This window comes from Solanum lycopersicum, chromosome 10 (assembly GCF_036512215.1).
Source record: "Solanum lycopersicum chromosome 10, SLM_r2.1".
In the NCBI taxonomy this organism is placed as follows: domain Eukaryota; kingdom Viridiplantae; phylum Streptophyta; class Magnoliopsida; order Solanales; family Solanaceae; genus Solanum; species Solanum lycopersicum.
The window spans coordinates 62,339,328-62,359,254 of record NC_090809.1 but is presented as its reverse complement, the minus strand read 5'-3'; the positions used below and the strand labels follow the sequence as shown (position 1 = coordinate 62,359,254).

Below are 19,927 nucleotides of genomic sequence, written 5' to 3'. Positions count from 1 at the left end.
TTTATGATTCATAAAAGAGAATTAATAGATTTTTTTTTCGAGAGTAATACATTTAAATTTACATTATAATTCTCGCATAACTAGTTGAACCAATAAAAATTGAAAAAAGAAATTGCTCAACTAGAGAAATATTGAGTAAATTTTACTGCCACGTTGGACTAACGAAATTTTAACCATCATAGAAATGACTTCCGCGCGCTCCTTCACTGGAATTCAATTTCTTATAGTGGGACCCACTTTCCGATCTGTACCCAACTCTGAAAGCACTGCATCGATCTCATCGGCGGCCCAGGATTCCGATCTCCGGCCCGACGTAAACCTCATCATTCCTCCTAAACCGCTTGAATCGGAAACCGAAACCGGTTCAACACTCGCCGGAACTTTATGAACCTTTTCGGTTACCACAGCGTTGCTCTTTCTCGGCGGAAGTGGCTCTTCCGGTATGGAATCATGCGTTCTCTCTGTACTAGCCTTCACCGGTTTGATATTACTCCGACCGAATCCGAATATTGAAAGTAGACGTGAATAGAATCCGATTTTCCGTTTAGGTGTTCTGCTGCTTTTTGATCTCTCGAGTGATATTTCAGATTTTTGGGATGCTTCACATGATCGCCGGCGACCTTTCTTCGATCTCACTCTTCCCATACATGATACCTTCGGTGATACCGGTTCAGGAGCGGAAACCGCTTTCAATGCCGATTCAGATCGTTTCGTCGGAAAAAAACGCATATTCGCCGGTTTACATGTTTTCCTCTTCGAATCAACAGAACTACTCTTCGGTAAACCGAAGAAAGTAGTTTTAGTTTTCAAAGTCAATGGAATTCGTTGTGAGTTTGAATTCAAATTTGGATGCAAATTTGAAGTCACATTCGTTCCGTGTGAACTGTTACCTTTTGCTGATTCCTTACGCTCCAGAACTGCGTTTCTATCAAACCAATCGAGTTCAGCATCTTTCGATAGACAGAATGACTCCGGCGGGAAATCCGGCGGAAGTTCCTTTTCGTCGTCTGGAATATCATTTTTCTCCGGTTTGACGCCGGCGGCTTTCGCTAGAGTTTCACATACAATTTTCCGGTCATTACTTCCGCCGGAATTGGTGGAAACTAGTGATTCCAAATCAACTTGAGTCATTATCGAGAAAGAGAGAGAGAGAGAGTAGTACAGTTGAAAAAAAATTCCAAACTCTGAGGCGATTTGAGTCTGTCGATTGAAAATAGGCAGTGGAATATATTTAAAAAGGATTTCATAATAACTGTATATGAACAAGGTAAAAAATTTACTATCAAATTGCGGTGCGTTAGTAAGTATTCATATTCTTAATTAATTAGAGATCTTGAGTTTAAACTTTATTCTTATTATATAATTTTATTAATACGAATTCAAATTTAATGAGTGAAATTTATTTGGCCAAAAAATTATGGAGTGCAACGAAAGTCCACAAACCACTCAATTGACACCAACTCGTAAAATCTTTATTTTGGGGTGTATCTAATATCTAGGTACTGGGAGGGAGAGACGTAAGAAAAATTACCAAGTTGACCCACCTTAGGATGACGTAGCCTAGCCTTAAAAGTGAAGGGCGAGGTTCAAACGAGAAAAAGTTTACGGTAAATATTGTTAGGGAGTCAACTTCAATCGATTTAACCCACTAAGACAATCTAAACACTCAGACTCAACACGTCTTTCCTTTTTCACTTACGTTCTAGATTAGCTCTAGACAAGCATACAAAAGTAGAACACACAATTACATTACAGGAACAAGCCCTAACGTTGGAGTAAACTCGCGTCACAAAGAATCACACAAATAGTGCAACCTACAAAGTTCGACCAAAGAACATTAGTCAAGCCTAAGCCGCTCGAACCATCACATTGAGGGTCTAACAGATGCCTAGGCACCAGAGATGATGTGAGTATCGTACGTCAGATGAAAAACAAACGCAAAAAGGATAAAAATTTACCACGTTGATATTAAAACTATAATCCCTCTATCTCAATGTATTACTAATATAATTTGATTGATCATCAAATTTTAGAAATATGAGAAGATATTTTCAAATAAATATATTTTAAATAGAAAAATGTACCTTCATGTATTTGTTTGCCAAATAAAAGTAATCTAAAATATTGATTGGGTAATTCATTTTTAGGCTATAAACTGCAAAAAGAGGGGAAATGAAATTAGGATCGAGGAAGTACTAATTACTATAATTAGTTAGACAAAAATAGAGTAAGTGGTACAATTTTCGATAGCTATTTGATGAATGTGAAAGATATAAGAAAAAAACTATAAAATATTTTAAAACAAAAATAATATTTCGATTTATTTACCCATTCCACTATAAATAATTTTATTAATATTAAACTAAACTAACACAATCATTCTGTAATTTTTTGGTGAAAAAAAAGTTAATTATACCTGTTGACATTTGACTGTAAAGTTGTTAGTTGTTACTATTAATTTTTTCTAATATACATTAATTAATGACCATAATAGATTACACTTAACTTGCTTGATGAGTTATTAGTTAATCAATTTTAGGAAAAAAAAATGAATTTCGACCTTGCTTTGAGTTGTCAGGTTAGTAAATCATAGCATTATCATATAATCATAACATTTTGTTTATGTATATAATAACTCAAAATCATTTATTTATATTAGTTGTAGTAGCAATTTACAAACAATAATCCATTTAATAATTGAAAGACTGATGGGATCCAACACCAACTAAGCAATGTTTAATTATTTAAATTAATAATGAGCTATTTTTTAGTCACATTCGATCAAGACAGACTTAAGAGTACAAAATGGTGTGATCAACTAACCATATTTCATATGACAACAATGCACGTGCCAACCCCATGGACCCTTGTTTGATAGTATTTTGGAGTGGAATTTTGAAATATAGTTCGATTTTGCGATTCAGAGCGAATATATATTTTTATATATACACTCTATAATGAGATCAAAAGTTCATTCTCTCGAAACGACGAAAGAATGTAATTGCTTCTTCTTTAATTAGAGATCTCAAGTTTACAAATTTAAAATAATCAGCAAATATGACGCCAAAAACAAAAAGTATCATTCTTAATATTGCAAATTCTTCTCATGTTGCCTCTTTTAAGATACTATTCATTTTGTGTAATGTTAATAAATTTACCAAAAATAAAAGTACATATACACTAAATAATTTCATTATTACTATTTACTAATTCAATATTGAAATTTCTAATTCCTTAATTTCAAACCAAACGACTCAAAAGTGTCTTCACCCCAAAATTCCTACTAATTACCTCTTCACTATTGTTGGTCAAGTGAATTTTCTTACTTCTTTATTGACTTTATTAAAAAGGAAAAAAATTATATATATACTAAAATGGATATCCAAGACTGAAGACTTGAGAATTAAATAATGGCCCAATTTAACATATTTTCCTATTTGTCTTGTTTGACTGCAAAAAAAACTTTGACCCAAGGAAAAGATGATAATTATGAGTAGTTAATGTGTGCTTAAATTCGATATTTTGTTAAGAGTTTTATTCGGTGAATGTGAAAAAATATAACTTTTTTAAGAAAATATAATTTTGAGTAAAATTTACATTTTGAGCTAGTTTTTGAAGCTTAATTAGGATTAAGAGTCAATTTTTTTTTAACATGATATGATTTGGATTCATCTCAATTCATGATTTATCAATATTGGACTTGCATATTAAATTATTCACGTTCTTATATCAAGTCATGGGTGTGGGGAGTGTGTTGAAGATTGAGTCCTGCATTAAAGAGATTGAATAAATTGATCTCTTTATATGATTTTGAACTATCCTCACTTTTTGAATTTTTAGCGATTAAATTAATCTTAACAAATATTTTTTGTGATTAAATAAAACCTTTACTTTTGCTGGGAAAAATTCCAAAGAAAAAGCATATGAAGCAGATCATATTAGAAAATAAATGAGAGGAAAATAAACTAGGGGGATATTTACTCTCAAAGACAATTCGGTAACCTTAATTACCAAAAAATGAAGAGTTTCTTATTTGACCTCCTCCTTTCTCCTTCTCGTTCGTCCTTCTCCTCCTTCTTTGACATTTAAAAAAAACTCAAAATGTTATCGTATCTATAATTTGAAACTATTTAAAAGTGATTTTGAGTTGATCAAGATTAAATAGTCAACGTATAGTTAATGTATAATTAGTGTATATTTCATATATATTTAAACTATGTTAAATTTTGTTGATTGTGTTATAATGTAGGAAAAATTGTATATAACAGCAAATTATTAATTCAAATTAATATATATATATATATATATATTTGTTCCCCTCTCTCCCGTTCCCAAATCTTGCTCGCCACTCTCCCAAATCTCTCTCACTCACTCGCCTCTCTCACTTTATATAAAACACAAATGTATAAAATGTGTTTGTGTTTGTATAAAGCGAGAAAAAATTGTATATATGTACATATATTTTTGTTCCCCTCTCTCCCCTCCCTAGATCTCGCTCGCCACTCTCCCAGATCTCGCTCACTTGCCTTTCTCACTTTATACAAACACAAATATATACACTGTGTTTGTTTTTGTATAAAACGAGAGAAAATTGTATATACAAATACAAGTGCATATATTTTTGTCCTATAACTTGTTATCAATCAAATACGATCTTCCCCTGCTCAGTTTTATTTTGTCTTGCTCGCTTTATATAAACGTTGATTATACAATTCATTTTTTGTATATGTATACCAAGACATATTATATAGTTTTGTATATATACAACGAAGTTATACAACTGTTTTCTTTTGTATATGTATAGCAAAATATATATATTTATGTTTGCTATGGAACACAATTATGCAAACTATAGTTATAATATAAAAATATAATTTTTATGTTTGCTATAGCCAGTGTATAACTTATGTATATCTCATCAAAAGTCATAAAAAAATATACATTAATTATACAATATAAATGTTAAAACAAGAATAAATTTAAAACAACATGCAGAAAATAATTTTGGGAGATAAAACATATATGCATAATGTATAAGAATTTTCAAATTCTAATTCTAACTCATTTTGCTACTATAACTTTTCTTACTTCCATACAATCAGGGTTTGTAATGAAAATTGAAAATGGACTGATATAACAATGCGATATTAATGGAGTTGATTGAGAATCATAACATTGTAAAAATATTACTCTTTATGTTTTAATTTATTTGTATTAGTTTGATTGGAAAAACTTAAGAAAATTATTAAATAAGACATTTAAATCTTATAGCTTTAACCTAAAAGTATATATAATTTATCAAATGTATTTTAATATTAAAATCTTAAACATATTTAGGCAATATTGAAATTCAAAAGTTACCAAATTAGGAAAGATGTACTTCTTTTAAATAGGTTAAAACTGAAAGTATTGATTTTTTCACATAGAGTTATCCAATATCTATATTAATAACTGGTATGCATAATAATTGGGGCAGAATTGCAGAACTAATGCAAAAAGGTTCATAAGGTTTAACTTTAAACGCACCATTTTTAAAATTGTTTTCTCTGTTGCAGTATATATAATGTATTTTTTTCACTTGATCTCGTTTGATATTTATGATTTTTATTTTGGATTTGCACATTTAAACACTTAAAATTATATAAAGTTGAACATGTAAACACATGGGTTCTACATGACAATATATGTGCCAATTCATATTTATGTGACGTCCTACGTGTATTATATCACCTAGAACAAAAATGTCTACTTGTTCAATGTTATGTAAGTTTAAGTATCTACTTGTGGACACCTAAATTTGGAGGGCATAAATGTTAGGTGAGGCTAAGTTAAAGGACATGTTGGCCTCAACTGACATCTATACTATCTAATTTTAATTGTGCACGAATAAACACTTAAACTGATATATAATTGAACAAGTAGCGCACGAGTCTTATATAAAGACATATAAAAAGCCACCTAAAACACAAAATTACCATAAAAAATACCATGCAGGACAACTTTTCCATTTAAGATTCTTATTATATCATGTTATAAATTATGTGTCTTTGAACCATATTAACAAATTCAATCGTTATTCTAAGCACGTTTTCTCAAAGGCAACTATTGTTATTGACTTTATTGATTTGTGAAACAAGAATATTATGGAAGGTTTATATATATCTATATATATATATATATATATATATTGATAAATATATAAAAATGAAATTTCTGCAATGACATTTTCAAAGAACCAGGTACAAAATTTCGTACTGATCATTACATGTATATATTTTTAATATCATATATATACACAAGTTAGGCATCATGAATATACAAACGAGTAAAGTCAAAATCACAAAGAATATTCTAATTAATTTTGACTTCTTTCTTAGTTTAAAGTGAGTTATTTCCACACAAAAATTTAAAAAATCAAAACAGCTGTATATATCTAATAAACTTTTTTCAAAATAAACAACTATTTTGAAAAGTATGTGTTTGTCATCTTCAAATATTGAATTAAAATCGTAGCAACAAGTTAAACTACATTGAATCGTGATAGCAAAGTTATTTTGTCGACATTTATAATATCTCGTCATGTATTTAAATTGTCTTTACAGTCTTATAATTCAAAATTGTCATGCGACTCTTTCGCGTGATCACGCTATTTATACATTATTAGGACCCTAAATCTTTAGTAATCCATCGTTAATATATTTCCATTTTTATTTTATTTTTTTTTAAAAAAAGGTTTTGGTCTTCTCTCCACACATTATGTGTATGCACGTTTAGCCTCTTGTATTTTTCATTTCCAATGTTTGGTAGTTCGACTAATTTTATACACCTAATTAAGTGATTAATATTGAAAGGGTTTCAACATTATAATAAATATCTTTTATTAGGATTTGTTGGATTTGCCGTACAAGCCGACCAACAAATTGATGAGTTGGTGATAATTAAGTGATAACTTTCATAAATAGAAAAAGCCTAATTAACTTTAATTTTCTTATTTAGATTGACAAATGGCAAGGAATTAAGTTAACCCTTCAACTAAACCATGATTATATTCTTCATTCAATTATACGGCTATTATATATGTCTTAGTTTTTTGTTTTTTTTTTTGGTAGAATTGGTTGGTTATAACTAATCCAAGTTCTCTTTTTATGCTAATTCATTAGTTAAGTAGTTAATATTTGATTTAAGGGGTCCTTTTAAGTGGTTAAAAGTATTTAATAATTGATATAGACAACTCTTGATCTCCTCCATTGATCATTTACCTAAAGAAGTTTTATTTATTCTTTAGAGAATATATATTGTTCCAACTACATTTATATTTGTGCTTATATATAGCATTTTTAATCTCTCTATATATTATTGTTAATTTATTTCTAACTCTTATGATATTTGACTAAATATATTTAAATTAAAGATATGACTTTTTGATCTCTCGATCGCTTGTGAATACTCACAATCATTAAGTATTATTAATGATTAATCCACAATTTAATATTAAATTACCTATGTGTTATATTAATTTTGTGTTGTTGCTTGTATTTGAGAATATATACTTCAACAATAATCCAAATATAATAAATTCATATTTTAATTAATTAAAAATTGAATATATTAAATTATATATTATAAAAATCAAAATCAGAATTCACCAAAAAATACTATTATCCCTTTATATTTGTGGAGTCATATATACCCATCCAATAAATAATATCTTCTTGGTTAGATAGGCTATAAGATTTTATACCTACTAATAATTGCACTAAACTATTGATAAGTCCAAAATACATAAAATAATCTCTATATTAACAAACATAGTTTTCTTTGAGAAAAACCATCCTACCCACCCTTTTCTAGTGGATATATATTACTCAAGGAACTTCTTTCCCTTTTAACTTTCTTATATTTTCTTCTTCTACTTTTTATATTTCCAATCCAAATTTATTAAAATGCTAGGAATGAACAAGTTTATTTCAATGAAGAAATTAGCCAAGAAGGCTAAGGCAATAACAAGTCCTACTCATGAATACTTTCTTATTAAGGACAACAAAAGCAATGAAGAATGGTCACTTGCTAACCCTAATTCAACAATACCAATAGGGAATTTAGCCATCTATGTGGGGGAAGAACGAGAACGATTCATCGTTCCAACGAGCTATCTTTCTCATCCATTGTTCAAGATTTTGTTGGAGAAAACTTACAATGAGTTTGGGTTTGACCAAACAAATGGATTGGTGGTGCCATGTAGTGTTAATGCATTTCAAGAAGTGGTTAATGCTGTGGAATGTTGCAATGGGAAGTTTGATTTTGGTGAGTTGGTGGAGGAGTTTTTGTAGATATTGTTTTATGAATAATAGCATAGGAAAATAGAGTTGGATCACATTTTGAGTGCCATCTTATAGAGTAGCATGGAGTTTTTTTTAGCAGAAGTCTATCAGAAACGATCTTCTTATACTGAATATGTTGTTATTATGATTGTTATTGTATGGTACGAAGAAATGATCTTAGAAAATTCATGAGTTAGAAGAGATAATAAATTATTTCAATGTTCAATTTTCTTGTACCATGAGATTTGGTACGGCAATTTTTTTTTTTTAAATTGAGATTAGAATTTCCCGAAACTATAGCTATAGCATTTGATGTAAATGTTTGCTATTATTCACAATTTTTCGCGGTCCTTATATTCATATTACTAGTAAAATATTACAATCATATGCCATAATTTCGCAATGCTCGAATTTTCGACAAATTATCAAACACAAATACTAATATTGCAATATAAACATTATATTAATCTAATTCTGGCTCGCAGAATGATTTCTAAAGTACATTTTGTTTACGAAACAATGTAACTTGTATATTATAATAAAGAATTTAGCCTTTTTAAATGAATGGTTCTTATTAGATGGATTTCTTGATTTTTTTTAAAAAATGAATACAAAGTTTGGATGAACGTTACTGAATTAATTGGCTAAACCTGTAACTTGGTCTCTAGCTCCTTCTATGTATATTATTATACCACAAGGAAGGTTTTGATGGAATAAAAGGAAACGGTAGAATTACCTCCTTAGACTACTATGACACAAATTTCAGATATACAATTTAACAAAACTAAGATCCTATTATTCACTAAATTTATTTATTTTTTTGTAATTTTGTATACCTTTTTGGCTTACGTGACATCTAAATATTTCCCATGCGCCTCAACTGCGTGGAGTCAGTGCACCACATAAGCCAAAAGGTGTACAATATTATATATAAAATGAGTTCATATGTGTCTCTGGAATTTCGATCATCATAGTCCAGAAATACTTGTGCTTTCTTCCTTGAATAAAATATACACTTACGTTATCCCTATTTTTATATTTTTATGGAAAAGAAATATCGTTTCCACTATTATGTGTCGACTAAGATGAGCGAAGTATCAATTTTAGATATTTAATTTAGTCAATAAATTACAATTTAAGTTTTATAGTGACAAGTGACAACCAAGTGAATGAGAAATGTAACTTTCATATACAACTTTGCCTCTTCAAATTCAATAAGGCCGGCGGTATAGAGATGAACCTCTTTGTTACCCAACACTTGAGATGTTTGCAAATATTCAAATGAATAAATTAATTCACTTCGTTATCATTAATACGTACATTAACATATTCATTGTATATGCAGGCCTATTCGGCGGTGGTACTCCCAACATGATTTTCTCCATATCAAGGGCTCGAATTCGAGATCTCTGATTAAGGGTGAAACACTCTCAATATTGCACCACAACCAACGTTGGTATACTTTAATAGTTCTAGAGCAAACTTTAGTGTTTGATTCCATGCGCCGGATATGCCCCCATCAAGACCGGCCACTACACTCTTTGGGTGTGTTTGGTTACGAATGGTGGACGAACATATTATTTTGATAAATATATTTTAATTTTTTCATGTTCGATTGACCCCAAAACAACAACAAAATAAATAAATACAAATTCCATAAGTTTAGATCCTAATTACGTGATATGCTGTATCCAAGCGTGATTCACATGTGTATGAGATACTAACAACCTCATATCTCGCTCTATTACTCGTCTCTTCTTTTGTATCTATATTTTCAAAATGTATCTAGCATAAAAAATGCAATGATACATTCATCAGTATACCCTTGCAGAGAGAGAGAAAGAAAGAGAGAGCAAGGGGGAGTTTGACGGAGTGGTGATTGATTTGAAATATGATACAAAATTCTTAATGGAGACAATATATAATTATTTCAAACTATAGAGTAGATTAAATTAGTATGCGTGGTAGAAATATTTGTGTAGTTAGATAGTTTCTTCAACGAAAAAAAAGAAAAGACTTGCAAACTACATTCTTTCTTAATTGGGCTTTTGTTCAAATACAGGCCCATGTTAGAATCCTTCCATGAAGAAGTCGGACCCGAACCGAACAAATCGAACATGACCCGGTAAATGACTTTGTAAATTGGCAACCTCATCTGAAATTCCTATTTCATCTCAACCGTTCATCTGAATTTTGACAAAATCAACGGTCAGATGATGATCAAGAGCGTCTTCCCGAAAAATTCAAATTATCCTCTTCATCCCGCTCCCATTTTCAGATCTCCCTTAACACAAACGGCTAATCTCTTTCTCTCTCTCTAACTTTCTCTCTCTAAAAATCGACTTCTTCGAAAATGTCGAATCGCCATGAGAAGGAGAAAAGTGTAAACGTTCAAGTTCTGCTTCGTTGCAGGTACTAATTAATATCATTTCGTTTGTAATTTTAGTTAATTAGTCACAGAATGCTTAATATTGATCATTTCAGACTCGATTTTCTGATTAGTTTAAGTCGAAAAATGGATTAATTTTGTTGATTTGATGTATTTATAGGCCTTTTAGTGAGGATGAAGTCCGGAATAATGCTCCGCAAGTGGTGACTTGCAATGAGTACCAAAAAGAGGTAGCTGTTTCACAGAACATTGCTGGGAAGCACATAGATAGGGTTTTTACATTTGATAAGGTAATTACTGTTTGATTACAAAATGGTTTCATTTTTTGTTTGGAATCTAGTTACTATACTGGAATCAATTTTGTTATTCATTTTGGTTTTGCTTATGCATTGATGTTGAATTGGTACTTGGAATTTGAAGGTTTTTACTTTTACTCCTATTTGAACTAATGGTATTGGGTTTTTCGCTTTTATGTTTGAACATAAACCTTAAAGAAGAAATCTTTGCCATAGACATTCTAAGTGAGACTATAGAACCTAAAATTTACTTTCCTTGGCTCTATTAGGTTAGAGAATGATACTGCTCTTGTATTTCAACATAGACCTGGAAGAAGAAAGCAATTTTTACACGAGAAGGGATTCCCATGTTTCCATGAAAGAAGAAATACTGCTCCATTTTGGTAAAATTTACTCCCACACGGTGCTTACACCAGATCAATAAATGCGTGACATGTGTTTGAATATATACGACTAACACTTTAAACATGGTTAAATGGTTGATTAATGTATAATTGCTTCATTAAGTCAGTTTAACCATGGTAAGTTTCATTGGTTTGGTCTAAACATATGGTGGGAGTAAGTATTTTTACCCTTCATTTCTACTGTTCCTTTTTTGGTTGAAGAAGTGATGAAACTGCATCTTTTAGTCTTAAAGATTAAAGCGCTTGAGTATGACTATAAGGCAAAAGAAAAAGATGCCTTGATCCCTAGAGATTATCTGTGATTGTTTATCCTATCTTTATGTCTGCTCTCTCAAATTATAACTAGAAACCTGAGAATAATGAGATAACTGTGTTGAGCAACATGTCAGTCAGATCATTTAATTCATTTATTTTCTGAACTGATGCATTGCTATTTAGATTCTTCTTCCAGGTTTTCTTATTTACTTCATTGAGCACGCCAATTAGTTTTTTATTGAGTCCCAAGTTGATTTGGTTAAAGTAAATGGAGGGTTGAGATTCCTCCAGTGGGGAGATAAGCAGTTGCTGGACTGTGACTCTGCTCCTGCAACGTTTGTAACTTGTAGCTCTTTTGTCATGCCAATGTCAGTCTTTGACATCACCACCCTCATTGTAGATTGATCTTATGAATCTTTTTAAATTAAGAAAAGAACTGCAGCCTTTCCATCTCAAAGCGATCATCTATTTCTTAATCAGACTGACCATGGACTACAATATTTACTGGTGAGATATCAACTTAACCAGAGTTCCTCACTCCCATACATTGTGCGTCACTTCTTATGTTCAAGAAAGGGAATACTACTGGCATCTCATTGTTATAGCATCCTTAATTTAGAGTGGAGTTCTGGTTTTTACAACTTGTCTGAAATATTAGTGATTTTTGTTGTTTACACAGAAAAATAATATGATCCGACTTCAATTTCAAAAAAAAACAAACTATGATCCGACTTGTTTTATGTTCAGTGGTAGAGAATTCCCCTACCCCATCCTTGTGGTGAGTTACTATTATCATTGTTAATATATCGCTCTTAGTGCTAAATATGGAAATGCCATCTATGATACTCTTTTACACAAAGCATTATTGTGTGAAATTTCTAATCTGAACTGATCTAAGCACTTGAGCCATGAGATGTTCAATGCCAATATTTTGCTATAATTTGTCTTATGTTTTAAGTTCTGGTTTTTTCATGCTTCTATCATGTTCTGATATCAAAAGAACTGCTTCTATCATGTTATGTTCTGTTCAGGTTTTTGGCCCATCTGCTCAGCAAAGGGATCTTTATGATCAGGCAATTATCCCCATTGTGAATGAAGTTTTAGAGGGATTTAACTGTACTATTTTTGCTTATGGTCAAACTGGTACAGGTAAAACATACACCATGGAAGGTGAATGTAAGAGGTCTAAGGTACTAGCTGACAGGTCTTGTGCCTCAATCCCACTGTAGAAGCTTATGTAACGATTTTTGTTTCTAACCTGTGATTGCCTGATGTAACAGAGTGGGCATAACAGTGAGCTTCCTCCAGGAGCAGGAGTTATACCTCGAGCAGTCAAGCAAATTTTTGATATGCTGGAGAGTCAAAATGCAGAATATAGTGTGAAAGTTACTTTCTTAGAGTTGTACAATGAAGAGATCACTGACTTGTTAGCCCCTGATGATTTATCAAAAGTTTCTGTAGAAGATAGGCAAAAGAAACAATTGCCACTTATGGAAGATGGAAAAGGTGGAGTATTAGTGAGAGGACTTGAAGAAGAAATTGTTACAAGTGCTAGTGAGATATTCGCTTTGCTTGAAAGGGGATCAGCAAAACGTCGGACTGCAGAAACCTTGCTGAATAAGCAATCAAGGTACTGATTTTTGTTTCTTTGTAGAATCCATCATTATTATTATGTTGCATTCAATATGTTAGAAGCAATGCTCTTTCCTTTTTCAGTCGTTCACATTCCCTTTTCTCCATAACAATACACATCAAGGAAGCAAACACTGAAGGCGAAGAACTCATAAAATGTGGCAAGCTAAATTTAGTCGATTTGGCTGGTTCAGAAAATATTTCACGTTCTGGGGCTAGGGAGGTAATGTGTTCACCTTATCTTGTACAAACTCTTTGCGAGGGTTGTTTCTTGATCTTGTTTTGTCAAAACCACACACAAATCATCTGTTCCTTCTCTCTTTATAGTGCAGGCACTGTTGTCTAAGGAGTTTTTCCTCTTATTTTTCCATTTAGTTGTACTTCAACTTCTTTAATCTGTGCTCGTATCCTCTGTCTCTTGTACCATTTGTCAGGGGCGTGCAAGGGAAGCTGGAGAAATAAACAAAAGTCTACTTACACTAGGGAGAGTAATTAGTGCTCTTGTTGAGCATCTTGGGCATGTCCCTTACAGGTAGTTACTATGTGTGATCACTTTTTCATTTGTTTTTAGCTCTCTGTGTTTCTAAGCCATTTCTTATGATGCGTACTATGAAATTTAGGGATAGCAAGCTCACACGTTTGCTCCGTGATTCATTGGGAGGAAGAACAAAAACATGTATTATTGCCACAGTGTCACCTGCTGTTCACTGTCTGGAGGAGACCTTGAGTACGCTGGATTATGCCCACAGGGCAAAGAATATTAAGAATAAGCCTGAGGTAAAATGTAGAATGCACGAATAAGCAAACAGTTTCTTACATGAATCATCTCACGGTTCTCCACTCTTAATTATCTAAAAACAAGTCAATAATTCTTTGATTGCTGGTGCTGTTTGACATTCAAATGCAATATCAGTGTCCATCTACTGTTCACATGAATGATTTATTATGTATGTTGAATCTCCATGAGTATCTTCAGGATGTATATCACGTCATAGTGATTCATATTCTTATTGCATTCCACTTGCCAGATGATTTATGTGTCATCTTATCAATCAATGTTTCTTCTGTCATCTCCAGCTGAACATTCCTCATTTTCTGGTTTAGTACAACACCTTTGAATAAGTATTGCTCGCCCTATTTTACCATATTTGTTTCGGAGTAGTTTTCAGATGAAATTCCTTTTTCGAATGGAGCTGTTTTTCCTAGGTTGATTAAATTTTTTTGACTATGCCATTTTTCCTCTAAAGAATAGAGATATCGTTGTTGTTTGGGTTGAAACAGAACCACTACATGATCTATACTTGAAGATGTTTTACATTCACTAGTATGCAACTACATAATGGATATGGATTATCAGGCTCTGACTTTTGCATAAAGATTTCAGAGATAATATGCAAAAATTGGCTACTTTTCTGATGTTCCCAAAGTACTTTGGTTGATCGAAGCAAATCAGTCAGTTTGCTTGAGTAATCAAAGTTTCGGCATTTATCTGCTTAATCTCTAGCAGCTGTCTGCTTTATCTCTTTCAGCCTCTAACCATATAACCTCATAGTGTTGATTAAATTATAACCATGAAACTAAATTATTTTGGTCGTCTGTTGTCTCTGTATCTTATTTCTTCGTTAAATCTGTAGGTGAATCAAAAAATGATGAAATCCACCCTCATCAAGGATCTGTATGGTGAAATTGACAGGCTTAAAGCAGGCTAGTACTTTTTTGTTCTAGCCAATTGTGGTGTGACTAACACATCCTCATCAGTTTATCATTTTTCTTTTTATATTAACTGTTTAACATAATTGTTCATTTTCTTTTGTTCCTGTTGGTCATCCAGAGGTGTATGCTACACGTGAAAAGAATGGTGTGTACATACCAAAAGATCGATATTATCAGGAGGAGAATGAGAGAAAGGTAGCACATCTTTGTTTTTTCCCACAATGTCTTGTATAGCCTTATTGAGTTGCTCTAACTTCACTGTATGTTAGCCTTATTGAGTAATGGATTATATAGCCTCAATCAGTTTTTTGTATGAGTTCCTGGTATTGAATTATCGTCTCACAGTCTCACTATACATTTTAAAGCAATTCTTACCTTTTCCATGTTTAGGCTATGACAGATCAAATTGAACAAATGGGAGTGACCTTAGAAAACCAGCTGAAGGTCTGCTTTCTGAAACTCTTGTAGTTTACAAGTGTCTTATGTATTCCACTTGTGTAGAGTGAATGATCTTGATTTTGGTTTGTGAAAATCAGCAACTTGAGGAGTTGCAAAGTAGATATGATCACCAGGTTCATCTGTGCTCAGATTTGACATGTAAACTTGATGCTACACAGGTGAGTTTCTAGCCTTCTGTTCTAATATCATTTTTTAAAATCCTGTTCATAAGCTCTTATTATTGATGCTTCTTGCAGAAACACCTGAACCAAACTACAACCTTGTTGTCTAATGCTGAGGAAGAATTAAGACAAAGCAAGTACACCCTCAAGGAGCGGGATTTTATCATCTGTGAACAGAAAAAAGCTGGTAAAGTGGTCTGATCTTTGGTTTGGAATGTCACAGAGGCTTTGGTCTTTAATTTATGTTGATATTTACAGAAAATGCCCTTGCTCAGCAAGCATGTAGTTTACGGGCTCAGTTGGAGAAATCACTTATAGACAACGCTTCACTATTTCTGAAAATTGGTAAGGCCATCTGATAGCAATCTGCAGAAATGATTTGTTGGGATCAGTTATTCTTTTCTTCTAATATTGTTTTTTGCAGACAGAGAAGACAAGCTGAGTGCTGATAATAGGTCGGTGGTCAACAACTTTCAAACAGACCTTGCAAAGCAACTTGGTTTCCTTTCCAACTCAGTGGCAACATCAGTGTGTCGACAAAATGAACACCTCCAGTGTGTTGAGAAATTCTGTCACGGCTTTCTTGAATCTCATGATAAGGTGATAACCAGTGGCAAACATTCCTTCTTTTATTTTTTTAATTATAAACTTTTAGTTGTTTGGTTTGTTTTACTTCTGATACTAGGCTTCACATTTTTAATTTCATATTAGCTGAAAATCCAATTTTTCTGAACTGTTTGTGAGATAAAAATATTCTCGTAGGCTGTTGTAGATTTGAAGAGGAAAACTAGAGCTTCAAGGGCTTTGTATGTATCTCATTTAGAGGCCATGCAAAATGTGGTAAAACTGCATAAAGCTAGTTCTTCTGCTGCTCTGGAGGAGATTTCTGCTTTGGCTTCTTCTAATTCAATTTCCATTAAAGAAGTATGGATTTGTTCCTTCTCTGCATGTGTTTCAGTCTGTATATATTATAATGATCAATGCAGTTGGGGGATTGAACACTTCACTTTTCCCTTTCCTGATGCAGTTTTTAGATGCAGAAGATGTGGAAGCAAATTCACTATTTGAAGAACTCCAGAGCACTCTCTCAACTCACCAAGGAGAAATGGCACTTTTTGCTGGCGAACTTCGTCAGGTTTCAATTTTACTTAATCTCTAGGAGTAGTCTGCCTTTTATCTATTCTTTCAAGTTTTCTTTCATTTTTTTTTTAATTCTTAGATTTCTCATCGTGCAGAAATTTCACGATAGTACAGAGCATTTGGCAAATATCTCCGAGATCATTCAAGGATATTTTGATAAGCTTGTGGAAGAATCAAAAAAACTTGAAAGACATGCCCTGACAGTTGATGAGATCCAGACGAAGTGTATTGCTGAATTTGAGGCTGCGTATGAGGTATACATTTGAAAATTCTGCCCGTATAGATATTAGTTGTCCATACTGTGACTGATGTTTGAGTTTGTTTCAGGAACAAGCAAGAGCAGAAGCACAGAAGCTTATTGCTGATATGACTACCATGGTCTCCAATCACCTGCATCGACAAAAAGAGCTGGTTTGTCTTTTTTAATCTTGTAATCATTAATGGTATATCTTACTTTGGTTCCTTGTACTGTAGTTGACTGATGGACTCACACTCAATCACAATGATAGTAGTTAATCTAGGAGCTAAGACTCGAAGAAGATGAAGGCTAATTCAGGGATCTAACCGAGAAGATTAGTTAAGAGCTGAAGAGGAGAAAGAATAGATTGATATAATTCATGAATGAGTGAATTAGTACATTTCCGATGTATTCACACAACTAATCAAATGGATAAAATGAATAAAGAAGAATACAGCAAAAGTAACTACTAACTAACTAATTTCTTGACAGCTGAACAGTGTTAACTGCCGAACAGTTTTCTAACAGATTTCCTTACGATAATTTTAACTCGACAATATATACTTGCATCATTGACAGGTGGGTACACGCTTAGTTGATCTTAGAGGAACTGTTACTGGAAATAAGACTTTCTTGGATGGACATGTATCCTCTATGGAGGGTATTACAACAGTTGCAAAAAGGAAATGGCAGGATTATTCTACGCAAGCAGGCAGTAGCATGGAAGAAAATGCTGATTTCTCAGCTGCTAAACATTGTCGGATGGAATTACTTATGCAGAAGTGGTAAGAATCTGACTTTGTTGTTGTTTCGAGTATCAGCCTCTTATTCCATTTAAATAAGCATCTGATCTCTATCGAATTTCTGTTCCCTGATATTGTCAGTTCAGTGTTTTTGATTGGATCTCTATCATTTTGTTTTCTTTCTATTATTTTACCTTCACTTTTATTTCTGTATTTGTGTTGCAATTCTTTTTTGTTTTTCATATCCAGTGTAAGCACTACTGAAACAGCTCATAAGCTGTGGCGAAGTACAAATGAATCAGTTAATGACATGGGTAGTCAACATGTCTTGACAATGCATTCAGTTGTCAGGTTAGTTTTTAATATGCTTTGGTACCTGATTTCATGATGCTGAATGTATTTATAAAATATGAACTTAGCTGTTTCTTTGCGGAGAAACTTGAGGATTACATTTAATTCCTTTATTTTTCTTTTGCTGATGACAGGAATATGTGTGACAGTAATGAGCAACATGTAACTGAATTTGACTCTACAAAGGATGCTGCTGAAGAAGTTGTAACAAGGAATAGTGAAGATGCCGTTCAATCTTTTGACAGTAAGTTTCCTATGTTTCATGTTCTCTCTCTGTCTCTTTAAGTTTTATTTTCCTCATCTTTTGATTAGATTTGTCTACTAGCTATCTTTCTCTTGTGATCTAAATATAATAGAGTTTGTGCATTTACTGAAGAAGCGTTTTACATTAATAGCTACATCTGCTGGTTGCATAACTTTTCTTCTGGTTTAAATTCTAACCCAGGCTTGTCGGAGAAAGAAAGAGCATCTATATCTGGCATTTTGGAAACTGCCAACACTCATTCAGAAACCATTGGAGTACTTGAGCACAATCACGCTAGTCAGTGTACTTCCATAGAACAGAAGGCCCTTGAAACTTTTCAGCAGAGATATATGGTATGTTATTTATCATAATCCATTATAACATTGAGTAGCTACCATGAGCATGGTGGTTTTTCTTCACCTGTTGGTTTTCCTCTTGCAACAGAAATGAAAAATAATGCCATTTGCATCTTTTATTGCCTTTTCATTAACAAAATAAAACTCTATCATGCCTTTTCATGAGATGTCTTTTCCTTAACGACTCACAGGATTATGAACCAACTGGATCAACACCAGTCAGGTCTGAGCCAGATGTTCCAAGCAAGGGGACTATTGAATCTTTGCGCACGATGCCAATGGAATCCCTTCTAGAGGAATTTCGGGAGAATAACTCCTTCGAATCATTTCAAGTAAAGGAAGTAAAGCAATCACTAGTCCCACGACCTCCTCTATCGCAAATTAACCATTAGCAGATTGATTACTTTCTTGTGTGTCATCCTCTGCTCTGTATCACTAATTTTTGTGTGTATGAGAAATGTCTAATACTGTAACATTAACATGTTGCTAGCTAATTCTGTCAAAAAGATAAATCCCGCCTTGGGATTTAGAAATGGTTGTAAATGAGGAAAAACTTGATCATTGGTTTCCAGAATTTGATTTAGTGACTGAGAGGAATAACTTTATTTATTGTGACAATGGCTCTTTGCTACTCAGTAAGAGTGACAATTCCATTTTGTAACACTTATGTAATACTAAGTCAATAGATATGTTGTAACTTTCATTTTGTCAATTCTAGCTGTGTAAATGTGATGAAGTACTTCTACTAAAGCACCTTTTAAATCTTCCATAGAAAAATTGTACAAATTCCTTTGGCAGAAAAAATTTCAGAATGCCCAATGTCACCAAATCCATGGGCTAATGTACATGAAAAACTAAGAAGGTTGCTTAATTCATAAAAGTTGGCTCGCAAAAGCGAGAAAAGATTTGAAAAATGGTGGGAATATATGTAATTCTCTCCCAACTAATTACAAAGGTTCACATAATTTTTTTTTAGAAATTTTTTTAGGAAGCTTCGAAGCGCTAGATCATGGGCATTAGACATGAAAAATCGAGAAATCTGCGTAATACCTAAAATATGACATGTATATACAAAAATATGCCTTAAAAATGGTGAGTATACGCGATAGTTTCCTAACTCATTATGAAGGTCCTGATTTATGGTGTAATATAATACATATGAAAAATCGAGTAATTTGAGTAATTCCTTTTGTGGACGTCCGTTAAGACGTTAACTGTGGAGATA

At 32.6% G+C, this 19,927-nt stretch overlaps 3 protein-coding genes across 3 annotated transcripts; 2 read left to right on the top strand and 1 right to left on the bottom strand.

Annotated features, from left to right (window-relative positions):
* On the bottom strand, positions 1-1,224 carry TY-6 (disease resistance protein Ty-6). Its single transcript, XM_004249390.5, has one exon. It carries the CDS (start codon positions 1,129-1,131, stop codon positions 214-216), a length of 918 nt encoding a protein of 305 aa, XP_004249438.1. The 5' UTR covers positions 1,132-1,224; the 3' UTR covers positions 1-213.
* A 6,719-nt stretch (positions 1,225-7,943) lies between these two features.
* Positions 7,944-9,734, top strand: LOC101257321 (auxin-responsive protein SAUR26-like). The gene is made up of 2 exons (XM_004249389.5): positions 7,944-8,304; positions 9,667-9,734. Exons 1-2 carry the CDS (start codon positions 7,944-7,946, stop codon positions 9,732-9,734), a joined length of 429 nt encoding a protein of 142 aa, XP_004249437.2.
* Positions 9,735-10,577: 843 nt separating this feature from the next.
* LOC101257029 (kinesin-like protein KIN-5C) lies at positions 10,578-19,414 on the top strand. The gene is made up of 23 exons (XM_004249388.5): positions 10,578-10,733; positions 10,871-11,000; positions 12,697-12,855; positions 12,946-13,295; positions 13,382-13,520; positions 13,732-13,829; positions 13,918-14,074; positions 14,932-15,001; positions 15,129-15,205; positions 15,401-15,454; positions 15,547-15,627; positions 15,706-15,817; positions 15,889-15,975; positions 16,055-16,230; positions 16,393-16,554; positions 16,658-16,765; positions 16,866-17,024; positions 17,098-17,181; positions 17,588-17,793; positions 18,001-18,102; positions 18,237-18,346; positions 18,548-18,699; positions 18,894-19,414. The coding sequence occupies exons 1-23, from the start codon at positions 10,675-10,677 to the stop codon at positions 19,092-19,094; spliced, it is 3,033 nt and encodes a 1,010-aa protein (XP_004249436.1). The 5' UTR covers positions 10,578-10,674; the 3' UTR covers positions 19,095-19,414.
* The last annotated feature ends 513 nt before the right edge of the window (positions 19,415-19,927 follow it).